The sequence below is a fragment of the Eptatretus burgeri genome, chromosome 1 (assembly GCF_056783735.1).
Source record: "Eptatretus burgeri isolate ZD-2024b chromosome 1, Ebu_testis_v1, whole genome shotgun sequence".
NCBI lineage: Eukaryota > Metazoa > Chordata > Myxini > Myxiniformes > Myxinidae > Eptatretus > Eptatretus burgeri.
This window is the reverse complement of record NC_140961.1, coordinates 137938135-137951055: the sequence shown is the minus strand read 5'-3', so window position 1 is coordinate 137951055 and position 12921 is coordinate 137938135. Positions and strand designations below refer to the sequence as shown.

At 50.3% G+C, this 12921-nt stretch overlaps 1 protein-coding gene across 8 annotated transcripts in view; it reads right to left on the bottom strand.

Annotated features, from left to right (window-relative positions):
• Positions 1 to 12921, bottom strand: part of EVI5 (ecotropic viral integration site 5) — a 112746-nt gene that overhangs the window by 359 nt on the left and 99466 nt on the right. For 7 of the 8 annotated variants that reach the window (XM_085900038.1, XM_085900056.1, XM_085900061.1 and 4 more), the window contains 5 exons: positions 3887 to 4036; positions 3346 to 3492; positions 2942 to 3037; positions 2636 to 2731; positions 1 to 2375 (listed from right to left, as the gene is read on the bottom strand). The exon at positions 1 to 2375 is cut by the window's left edge and continues 359 nt beyond it. In XM_085900038.1, coding sequence (XP_085756164.1) covers positions 2214 to 2375; positions 2636 to 2731; positions 2942 to 3037; positions 3346 to 3492; positions 3887 to 4036 — 651 coding nt within the window. In that variant the 3' untranslated portion in view covers positions 1 to 2213. The remainder of the gene's footprint in view (positions 2376 to 2635; positions 2732 to 2941; positions 3038 to 3345; positions 3493 to 3886; positions 4037 to 12921) is intronic. The other variant, XM_085900051.1, reaches the window with a different exon arrangement.

Here is a 12921-nt window from a genome sequence, read left to right as displayed (position 1 = left end):
GCAATTCAAGTTGTTTTTGTTTTTGGCAGGAATTTCAAATTACGAATGATAGATCAAAGCAATTGATCTCTTTAGCATGCAAGCAACAAATATTGCTAATAATGTCACACGCACACAAGTGTTCCCGTCGCATGGCCACCAGCTCAAACGTTGCTGCAGTAACATGTATAGAACTCTCCGATGTGAAGGTGAACGGCGGCGTACGGATCCGACGGCTCGCACCATTTGGTCCCACGTTTTGACAACTACCAGGATCTCTCAAATACGTTAAGTAGTGCATTCACAAATACTGAGACGTAACAAAATAAAAATTTTAACAAAAATATTCGGAAGAACCACTGGATGCATGGCAGTCTAACGATGTCTTACTCGATTTTTGGGTTACAACTGTTGTGGAATTTTTACATAATGTATGCATGACTATACACAAAGTATGTACATGGACTCCACATACATATATGTGTGTATATATATATATATATATATATATATATATATATATATATATATATATATATATATATATATATATATATATATATATATATATATATATATATATATATATATATAGTAGTAGGAAGGTAGGCATACACATAATTTAAAAATATATCACAGGCACAACGCTCAAATGCAATTTCTTGAATCTGCACAACAGACACGGTTGAGTTTGGCATTTCAAGACTTGGGTTGTCGATTCGCCACGTCGGTGGTGGGAAGACCTGCTTGGCACCACTTAGGTAAATGTATGTCCAGGAAAGGCAAAAACCAAAAGAAACATGGAAATAATAATAATAATAATAATAATAATAATAATAATAATAAACATTAGGAAAATATAAGACCGATACTAAAAATCAAAAAATAACAAAGAACAAAATTTATCTGCCTTGCGATGCTACAGGTAGAAGCGGTGAGGGGAAGGGGGTAATCATACAGAGGCAACCGAAGTTTGACTCGTGGAATGTGTTTGTGTCTAAGTTTCTGATTTGTTTGCGCTTAAATTTGCATCTTGATGAGTTTGTGATTTATGAATGAAGGTTGCTTAATGTTAATGACTGTGGTGAAGCTCGAGGGCCCGACCGAAGTGGGACTGTCGGTGAAGCCAACGTGCTGTGTCAATGACAACACTTCCTGACTGTGATATTTAGCGGTGATTCTATTGCCGTGTAAGAGATGGTACTTGGAGGTGGCTCTGTTGCCATGTTGGAGAAAGCACAGGCCTCCACCCAAAAGGGAAGTGTGAAACAATCACAGAAGGATACGAAAGCTTCCATGAGCCAATTTTGGACAGCCGTTTTCAAGCTTGAACATTCGTGAGCTAAACCGGACGGTTGATTCAACACCCAGAGTCGGACGATACAACTCCTTGCTGGTCAGGAAGCAACACGACCGGTCAGACAATTGTTAATTGCATCGTGTATGCAAACGAATTGCCCAATCACGAAATACCTTTGGTTGTCTCAAAATGGTTCAACATTATTTTATATTAAAATACTGATAGGTATAAATATATACAAATGAGGTGCCATTAGTAATTAAAACACCTTTCCTTGTTCTTGCTTTGAAGTTTCAAGCTTTTGTCCCTCTTTTCTTTTTTTTGGCACACGGCGGCAGTTTGGGAGAACTCTGGCAGACGAATGGATGAGAAGACGCGCGCAGTTGAGAAGCCGGAGTGGGAAAGACGAGAGCATGTGGGTGGAAGAAGAGAGAAATGAGTGCTGAGGAGTTGGACTACATGCCGACACAAGACCCACAGGATGAGGTGAAAGCTTCCACAACAGTCTGGTATACGCATGCACCGTTCCATCCAGTTTATGAACAATATAGCGTAATTGGCAAGTTATGAATTGAAGGATACCCCACGTATTGCATGGGTTTGAATTTGGCTCAAACAACAAGCAGCTCTGCTTGTTTGCTTTCACCATGGTACAACAAACAAGCTTAGCACAGTTAGGGAATTGGAGGGGAGATGGTAGGGGGAGTTGCGAACAAACAGATTGTAACGGAAGAAAGACATGACAGAAAGGATGGGGATGATGGGAGGGAGGAGGGAGAACAATGTTGGCACAATTAGCTTATAATCGGCAAGAGTCCAAGTGAGGAATACAATGGAAGAGGCAGACGGTATTTCTGAGAATGGGAAACCTTTGTGCATGTGAGTAGTGAGAGGAGTTGGCAGGCTGTCTTCCCAGCCAATTTCCAAACCCACGTCACTTGGAGGTGGAATGAGCATTGTGAGCGATGTCACCATTTTCGAAGAGACAACCGTTTTCAGCAAGCAGCGAAATCGAAGGGTTCGATAAAAACTCCTCGTCAGATGATGGGGAGGTCATTGAGGGGTCAAGACCCGACTCTCCTCCGAGTCTTGCAACCTAACCAACCAGCACAACGTACACACATCACACGGTTATACTTAAATTGAAGAACCCCTCTTGCTGCTTTTACCCAGGAAGCCCTTTTCCTTAAAAGTGCCTGACTCACCAATAAACCAGAAACCCTTCTCCCAGCCTACTTCCAATTGAACCTGTTCATCTCTCTCAACTCCAGCCCTAACGTCTTCCTATTTTGTTACTTGTGCATCCTCTCCTACACGAGAGAGGCAATACAAGTAATGCCATTATTGCCTCCACACCTCAGTCTGTAGCTCGTGAATTTTGGCTGTAAGTGCCTGCATGGATGGTTGTCCTTCATTTCCCTCCAACTGGAGCTGCAACTGTCGCTCCTCTTTCTGAAAAAAAAAACATGATAAATCATACAGAACGTTATTACTGACATGAAACGGAATGTTACCCAGCACAATACCCACAAATGCATGTAGTAAGCACAGCAACACAGCGAAAGGGCTCACGGGTTTTTTTTTTTCAGAATGCCAAGAAGGCATTGTGGCAGTTTGCAAAAAAAAATTTTTTTTAAAACGTTCTCAAAAATTGAGCAAGACCTGGATTTCCAGCTCCGCGACTCGTTGTTGGAGCTCCAGGACGGCCGTTATACCGTCCACTTCGCGCAGACGCACCGCCATCACCTCTTCTTTATTCTGCACGAGCACAGCGACGGTCATAAACAGGCATGCCAACGATTCCATTTGAATACGAATGCATGCAAAGCGTGACTGCACCAACATGGAAGTACACCAATGCACAATCCATTTGACCTTCATTTCGGGTAAGAGGAAACAGTGAGCAGACCATATCAGGATAAGTCAGTTTCTCAAGTGACCACACCTCTTCCTCAAAATTTCCATTTATCAGGGAAATAAAAGCAAAAGAAGCTAAGTGAAAAGGAAAGGGGTTAAAAGTTAAATAACGAGCACAAGGGAGAAGCAGACGCAGAGTACGAGTATACCCTGCACTCAGCCTCCGCAAGTCTGCGCTGAGCCTGCTCCAGCCGAGATAACAGGGTAACTCTTTCCCCCTCAACTCGCTGTGCATCCTCCTTGGCTTTCTCTGCAAGTTTCTCCGCTCTCTCCAACCGGGAGCTCTGCAACTCACTCTGGATGGGAAAGGTAATGATCTTACCATCATGGAGCAAACGTGGATATCACGACTGAAACACCAAAATTAACATATGGTGGAAATAACGCCACCTTTGGTGGTAGTCGGTATTACAAATCATCTTCCTTTATCTTCTGTGTTGTGATCAATAAAATTTCTTTCAAAAATGACAAAAAAACGAGAAGGGTAATCCCGTCAAGAGGGCAGGAGTGCCCGCTAGTAATAATAATTAAAATTATTATTATAATAAGTCATGGGATTGGAAACAGTTGAGGATGCAAAATATTAGTACAAAAAGACAGACATGGATCAACATTGGATGCAAAACAATATGCCAGGAAGAGCAAGCTGCAATTAACACAATGGCAGATAGTTTCCTCGCCCATTCACACCTCAATTTGCAGCTGGCGCAAGTGATGTTGGGTGATTTTCAGCTCCGCTTCATTCTGCGCCTCAGAAAATCGCAATCCTAAAACCTCCTGCTGCTGCTGTGCAGCTGTGTGGCCTGCCTTCCGCTTTCCGGCTCCATCCACAAAGCTCTGCTGCCGTGGAGACGGATGAAGTATGAGCAATTTGGCACCAAAATGCACGACATCAGGAAACATGCGCGCACGAGAGGCACTCGCGTGAACGCTCAGGCCAGGATGATATGCACAAACGCCTTTGATGAATTTGAGATAAGGAGATACGTGGTAAAGGGCCCAAAAACTTTTGCAGCTTTATAAACATTAAGAGTCTTCCCAATTACTGGAAACTCTCATGAGAATTAATGTATCTTTGAGAGAAATTTTCATAATTAGAAACACCGTACGGAATGAAATTTTCGTTTCGTTCATTTTGCGATAATTTTTATCAAAATTCATCTCAAAGATGTAGGTTTTCTTTTTACATGTACAGCTACTCCCCACGAAGACCAAGTCCTCAACTCCCACAAGCCCGCCCCCAATGAATGCCAAGTCATCAACTCCCACTCCCATCCGCCAAGCCAAGTCCTCAACCACCCCCCCCCCGCTCAAACCCCAAGACTTCAATCCCCTCCTTACCCCAACTCCTCAACCTCTTTGTCCCACATCTATCCTCTTTCTTCAAAGCAAGAGGGCATTCTTACATCATTCCATATTATGTCTTCATTACCTCATTGAAATAATGGAATACTTATAACTCTTCCCCCTCCCCCGACCCACCTTGGTATGCCATTACCAACTTCATGGAACCCATCAAAACAACAGCAGCATGCTTCCTACACGTCATGGTTTACTCCAGTCAAAACTAGAACGTCAATCGGTAGGGCGCATACCTCCGCCAGACTGAACAGTTTACCCTTTGTATCCCACTGATAGGTCGGATCTGCATCCGGACCTTAACCAAAATCTAATCGGTTTGTTTTTGTCACCTCCCCACTTATCGACCAAGTTGTGTCATAAATAGTCCACAGCTATATATATATATATATATATATATATATATATATATATATATATATATATATATATATATATATATATATATATATATATATATATATATATATATATATATATATATATATATATATATATATATATATATTGTTGTGGTTAGCAAATTCGCAAACCACCATTCAGGTCCCTTAGGTGAGGTATCTCGGTAAGTGCATGTGTAGTTAGGCCCAAACCCGTTGTCTAGTGGGAATACATGTCATTTATGCGTGCTGCGACTCTTCAGGATAGCCGTTTTTCTTTTACTATCTTTATTTTGGACCACCCGCCATGATTACCACCACAACCACAACATCAACCACCAACCACAACGCCGCTTCACCACAACCGCCACGACCGTCACGTCACACCTCGCAACCGTAGCATCGCCACCGTTCTTGCCCCGCTGTGGGTACCGGTGTTGGACTCGTGCAGGGCGCACGTTGAACAGCGTGTACAAAATCACGGATTTTGTGCTTCAAAAACGGATCAAAAACGACACACGCCCACTTTTTGCCGTCCAATCGGTGAGCGAGGGGCGATTTGGCCCCGCCTCCAGAACGATCGATATATGCAAATTTGTGGATCAAAAAGCCTTCACGCCCACTTTTTCTCGGGCCAATGGGGAGCGAGGTGAAAGGTCAAAGGGAGGGGGTCAAAGGCGAAGCTACGGGGGGATAAAAGGACGGTGTTCGTGAGTCAGGGGAGAGAAGAGTGTGGAAGTCTGGAGCCCGAAGCCTGCAGTAGCTGGAGAAGCCGAAGAGAGTCGAACGAGGAGAGCCCAAAGAAGAGTCCAGGGTGGAGAGTCCAGAGGCGGAGAGGCGGCAGCGGCGAAGGCAGACGAGGGGGTGCTCGCGACGGTGCCGGGAGCTGCACGCCCGAGGAAGGCCGGCAGCACGACCTGGCCGAGGTGGAGACGCACACCAGGGATAATAAAGATCCTCTATACCCCGAGCATCAGCCACCCCCTCCTGTTTCCCCCCGCGCTGAGATAGTGCGACCAAGGGGGCCCCTTTTCCCACCCCCTGCCAGGCACTGTCTGCGAGGCCCGCGGAGTGAGGCGCCATCGCCGCTCCGCGTCTCATCACCAGACGGGTAGGCGCGACCCGGTCTCGGCCTCAGGCCCGCCTCTTCCTTGAGGGTGTTTCTTTTCCTTGGTTTTGGGTATGTGTTGTCGGCGCCGTCTGTGAAGTAGAATTGTATAAGTGTTGCCGTGTGCTCGGTAGTCGGTATTAGCTCTGCACTGTGTTTTCACTTTTATATTTGCTTTTTGTGTAAATGGAATTGTGTTTTCTTTTTTTTGTGTGCATTTGATGGAATTGTATTTGTGTGCTTCCCGTGTGCCGCGAATAAATGTGCTTTGTTGAACTGTTCTCCCGCTTCGCTTCATCTTTTCCTCCATTGAATCCTCATCTTGCTTCACGTAAAGGGTTGGTAGTGGGCTGAATACGCCCGATAATTAATCGAACCGTCGAGGTCGACGATAACACCGCTCGGTTATTCTGATAGTACGGAACGGGTCGCTTAAGTGGCCCGTGTCCGAAGTCGACCTGCGGCGAGGTGCGATCGCCCGGTCTACCCTCCGCGTGGGTACTTAGGTAGGTCGAATTTGGCGAGCAACCCTATCCCACGCGGGGGCTGATTGGCTCGATCGCGGTGAGACCGAAAGGTCCACCCGTGACTGGTTCCCGGCGTTAGTCCGAGAGGGTCACGACTGGATTGTCCGTCCGGTGGGCGACGTGCCGCGATTCGAGTTACGTGGCCGTCCGCACGCCGGCGGGCGCGAATACCGCAACAATATATATATATATATATATATATATATATATATATATATATATATTGTTGCGGATTCGCGCCCGCCGGCGTGCGGACGGCCACGTAACTCGAATCGCGGCACGTCGCCCACCGGACGGACAATCCAGTCGTGACCCTCTCGGACTAACGCCGGGAACCAGTCACGGGTGGACCTTTCGGTCTCACCACGATCGTGCCAATCGGCCCCCGCGTGGGATAGGGTTGCTCGCCAAATTCGACCTACCTAAGTACCCACGCGGAGGGTAGACCGGGCGATCGCACCTCGCCGCAGGTCGACTTCGGACACGGGCCCCTTTAAGCGACCCGTTCCGTACTATCGGGATAACCGAGCGGTGTTATTCGTCGGCCTCGACGGTTCGATTAATTATCGGGCGTTATAGCCCACGACCAACCCTTTACGTGAAGCAAGATGGAGATTCAATGAAAGAAAAGACGAAGTGAAGTGGGAAAACAGTTCAACAATAAGCACATTTATTTCGCGATGAACGGAAAGCACACATATACAATTCCACCAAAAGCACATGTAAAAGAAGAAGACAATGCAATATTACACAAAAAGCAAATGCAACAATGCAGATCTATCCGACTACCGGGCACACGGCAACACTTGTACAATTTTACTTCACAGACGGCGCCGACAACACATATTCCCAAAGCAAAAGAAAAGAGAACCACCCTCCAGGATGAGGGGGGTAGGCCGGCCTGGGGCCGAGACCGTGTCGGGCCTACCCGTCTGATGATGAGACGCGGAGCGGCGGTGGTGCCTCAACTCCGCGGGCCTCGCGGACAGTGTCTGGTAGGGGGTGGGAAGGGGGCCCCCTTTGTCGCACTATCTCAGCGCAGGGGGAAACAGGAGGGGGTTGCTGATGCTCGGGGGAAGGAGGATATAACCCTGTCTCGGGTCCCGCGGCGAGCGTCTCCTCCTCCACCTCGGTCGCGTTGCTGGCCTCTCCCTGTGCCGCTCCCGGCACCGACGCGAGCACCCCCTCGTCCGCCTTCGCCGCCGTCACCTCTCCACAGCTCCGTGCTCTTCACTCTGACTAGTACCACTTCTTTCCAGCTCCACCGACGACTCTCTTGAATTCCGCACACTCAACTCTCAACTTCCAACTGAACTCTTTTTACTGACGAACGCAGCCGTTTATATAAGCCCCGTGGCTTCGCTCTTTCACCCTTGACCCTCTGCCTCCGACCCTTCACCTCTCTTGCTGGCTCCCCATTGGCCCGAGGAAAAGTGGGCGTGAATGCTTTTTGATCCATGAATTTGGAGATAGCGACCGCCCTCCAACGCCCTGGAGGCGGGGCCAAATCGCCCCTCGCTCACCGATTGGACGGAACAAAAGTGGGCGTGAGTCGTTTTTGATCCGTTTTCTGCGGAAAGTCCGTGATGTTTTTGAACACGCTGCTCGGTGTGCGCCCCGCACGAGTCCAGCATCGGCGCCCACGAGTGGCGCGAGATTGTGTGGATGAGATGGTGGCGAGTTGTGACGGTAAAGGTCGTGGCGGTTGTGGTGAAGCGGCGTTGTGGTTGGTGGTTGTTGTTGTGAAGCGGTGTTGTGGTTGGTGGTTGTTATTGTGAAGCGGCGTTGTGGTTGGTGGTTGTTGTTGTGATGGCTGTTGAGACGTGGTTGGTGGTGGTAATAATGGCGGCTGGTCCAAAATAAAGATAGTAAAAGAAAAACGGCTATCCTGAAGAGTCGCAGCCCGAGTGAATGACATTTATTCCCTCTAGACAACGGGCTTGGGCCTAACTACACATATACTTACCGAGATATCTCACCTAAGGGACCTGAATGGTGGTTTTCGAATTTGGTCAACCACAACGCTACCCCCTCCCCTTTTTATAGACTCGTCCCGAGTCGTCAAATTTTCGTGTGCCATCATGTGTAGTTTTCCCCTAGTACATTTTACCTACGGATCCCTGAGTGCGACATTCATGGTATTCGTGTCCCCAAAATAAATAACCTGAGGGCTGCGTAACTACCTAAACAAACTCACTCACACGGCCGACTAAAATAAAATTGCCGGCGCTAAGACAAACATGCCGGGGGCGCACTCATATTTACAGTACATCTTAACCTTAACTTACAAATTTTACACTAAACCATGGCCCAGGATCAATGAACTCTGCAAAAAGAAAGCAGTTAGCAGGGAGCCAGGCTGCCCGCATGCAGTCTCTGGCTCAAACAATGCAGGTGACAGGGAACGTGGCCGGCTGCTCACACGCAGTCCAAGGCCTTCCCTTTTGAACTGAACGCAGTGAACCACAACGGTGCATGGGCCGCACAAACGTAGTCTCCGTGCCAGCTCAAGTGGCACACGCAATGAACACACGAATGGATGGATGAATGGTTTGAACTGAACGCAGTGAACCACAACGGTGCATGGGCTGCACAACGCAGTCTCCGTGCCAGCTCAAGTGGCACACGCAATGAACACACGAATGGATGGATGAATGGTTTGAACTGAACGCAGTGAACCACAACGGTGCATGGGCTGCACAACGCAGTCTCCGTGCCAGCTCAAGTGGCACACGCAATGAACACAACGAATGGATGGATGAATGGATGGACGCAAACACGGTGCACGGGCCGCCACTGCAGGCCCGTGTTGTAGCTGCCAACAGGGCAGTTCTTGCAGCTTGCAAACTGTTGCCTTGATCCTGGCGCACATGGCAATGAACAGGGGGGGGCAAAGCAAAAATTGAACGGGGCTGGTGAACGTGGGCAGTGGGCATGGCAAAGGCAGAGGCAGCAGGCAAACACAGCCCGCAGAAGAAGGCCGCTGCAGGCAAACACAGCCGGCAGATGAACTGGCCGGCACAGGCCTTGCAGAAAACGGCTGCAGACGATCCGGCCGGCACAGGCCTCGCAGCAAAACAACAGCTGCCGATGAAGTTGGCCAGCCTTTGCCGTTCCGTGGAGGTTGGTGGAGGGAGTGCGGTGGTGCTGGCCACTTGGAAGGCGGGCTCGGACCTACCTACCTGTCTCCCTCCCAACCTATCGCCTTTGCCTGTCACTGTACATACCCACTCCCTTAATTTGTCAAACCCCAATTTAGCCCCAACTTATTTTTTTGTTGTTTTTATTTTTACTTCCCCACTATAAATCGTCCCCTAACCCCCTGTACTGTCCTTGTTCGGCTAACCTATCCTGTCACTTAGCCTACTCCCAACCCCTACGTTCCCTTCCCGGAGGGGAATAAGGGAGAGCTAGCGTCCTGTGTCGAGGCCCAACGAAGCCTCAGAATGGCCTCCCCAGAGTTCAGCGATCTATAACACAAAGTGGGTCCAGCGGCCGACAACGAGAGCGAGGGGATGGATGGTGCGGAGGGGTACACTTCCTATTCTACCCTATCCATTTAACTGTTAAACTACCCCGGGGCTTTCAACAAGCGCCTCTCGCTTAAACTATTGGTTCTAACAACCCAGATTCCCGTCGCCTGTGTTGGTGTCCTCACAATTTCGGGCCTCGCCCCCCAATTTTCTCTCCGTGCCCTCACACGGTCTCATGGCTGGGACACGTGGCTCCCTTTGGCAGGCACGACCCTCTGCCGAATCTCCCGCTATGGCACCCCCGGGCACTACACTGCCTCCGAGCCTACCAGCTCCCTAACACCGGGGAGTGCCCCCCATGGCACCTCCCCTGAAACGCACACGTGGCAGGCTGGCTTCCCAGGCCCCTTTCCGAGGGTCACCCATGCCCACAACACTGCCCACGCGGCTAATGGCGCCCCGGGCCCCCGCACCAAGCAGGCGCACCCATGCCCACTACTCTATCCCGGCCCCCCATGGGCCCATGGCCTACCACGGCCGACTAGCCTGGTGTCCGGGGTACCCACTCAGCGATACTCACCTTTCGCAGCCACGCTCCCAAGCCCGTCAACAGGGCTCCTGCACCCCTCCAAATGGGTTTCGAGCCTACATTCCCACCAACAGCAAAACGACCTCCATTTTTGTTAATTTGACTAACCCAGCTAACTCACTCTACACTGACCCCGGGGGTCCCTTGGGCGGGAGTCATTCCTCCCCCCAATCACTCATCGCACCATGCATTCCCCATTCGCTCCACTCACACAGACCCGCTGGCCTCACTCACTCACCAAGCACATGCTTCCACTTCACTCACCAACTCTTCAACACACACACCGCTGAACTCTGCCATCCTTCTATCTACCTCCCCTAACTAACTCGTGCTCCCACGTCGTCCCTTAAACTATAGCACATTCCATTTAACACTACGTAGCTAAACTACATCCCCTCTACACATCCAAAGTCTGTCACCGTCCTCAAACGTCCCAAAAATTATTTACCCAACCTAAATCTCGCTACAATCCCTCTAACTAATCCATTCCACGGACTCCATGAGGACTTACCCCTGCCCCATGAAGTCGGTCTAACTAAGCTAACCCTTCCCCCTAACTAGTTTCCATCCTGTGCCCCGGTAAGGGGGTCTTCCACCCCTTGCCCAGGAATCCTATGCACCCAAAAGTGAGGCTTGCTTTTTTTTTTTCTTTACCTGCGCAGCACTAGCGCGGCAACTCAGAGCTCGCGCACTTTGCACCTGCCCGTGACGTCATGCAGCTGCACGTGTTCCTCGACCCTCCTTGGACGGTACCATCCGGCAGGGATACCTCTCCTGCCGGATTCCAACCCCACGTGCAGCCATGGCGTCACCGTGCGCATAAAAAAAAACACAAGCCCCACGTCTCGAGGGGTTCCCCACGCGAACACATGTGCTTTGCCCGTTGGAGCTTAACACACACGATCGCGTGGAGAACCCGTCCGGTCCAAATCCGTAGTCCTGCCTAAACTTTGTCCGTCCGCGGGATCGGCAAATCCACCGCGTGCGTTTCCGGACCGGGACTTCACTCTCGCAAGCGAGCACGTGGCGGCCTCGTGCGTTGCACAGCACGGACCGCGTGCTCACTGCTGGGTGAACCCGGCACGGTTCCCGAAACAACTACAGCCGCTACTCGGCTTTCTTTCCTCACATGTCGCCATCGTAGTCTCCATTCCACACACGCACTCCCGCGTGTTACGACGCTCACACTCCACTCCATCACATTCACACCGGGAGACGCGGCTGCGTGCTCCCGCATGCCAACCGACATCTCCCTCACATACCGCTCTCTCACACACACGGTCTCCCTTGCACTCGGCCGTTCACTCACGCATGTCATCTCCCTCGCACACGTGGCTCCACGCACTCGCGGCCTTCCACTCACTCGTGCCTCACTCATACACCGTGTCTCACTCACACACGCGGGGGCACTCAACCGCGGTGTTTCATCCACACACCGTTCCTCACTCACGCATGCGGGGGCACTCACCCGCGGTGCCTCATCCACACTGGCCGTTTCATCCACACACACGGCCTCTTCCACACACGGTGCCTCATCCACACACGGCGTGCTGGGAAGCACGCACTCCAGCACCATCGCCACCACACCACTCACACACGGGGTCGCTTCCACACACGGGGACGCACTCACGCCTTGTACCACACACACAGGGACAACCACACTGGGGACTCGTGTCCCCACAAGGGTCTCGGGGGCCTCCATACCCCCCAAGCTCTCCGTGCACCCGTCCGCAGCACTCGTCCCCTCAACCTCGCAAAGCACGACCGAACTCACCTGGTCGTGACTCGCCTCAAGGGGGCATACTCCCTCCCCTCGTAACTGGAGGAGGCTATCCCGCTGCTCGCACCGGGTCCCTGCACGGTCCGCCAGCTCAACCTCATCGTCCTCCACTACCTCTGTGTGTGTGTTCGTCTCTAACCTTGTCCAATTCATGCAGTCTCTCCTCTATTTTTTCTGTCTCCCGTGTCTCTATACATTTATAAGTTTCTGTTGTCCCCTCCTGTCTATTAGTCTCCGTTTCTTTCTGGCGTCTTTCCCTTATCTTTATGTAGGTCAACCTTGCTTTCTCTTTAAGTCGCTCCCGTCCTTCCCTGTTTTTCACTCCTTGCTCTTTCACGATCTCCGCGTACCTCATCCTTGCTTTCCGTATTAATTGTTCTTTTCTCTCCCTCGCAATTACTTTCACCTCGTCTCTTGTCTCCCGAATTACTTTTTCCTTACCCGCCTCCACCGCGGGCCCGACAGCCGTTGCACCCCCTTCCAGCTCGTTCGTTCCTACACGTGGAATC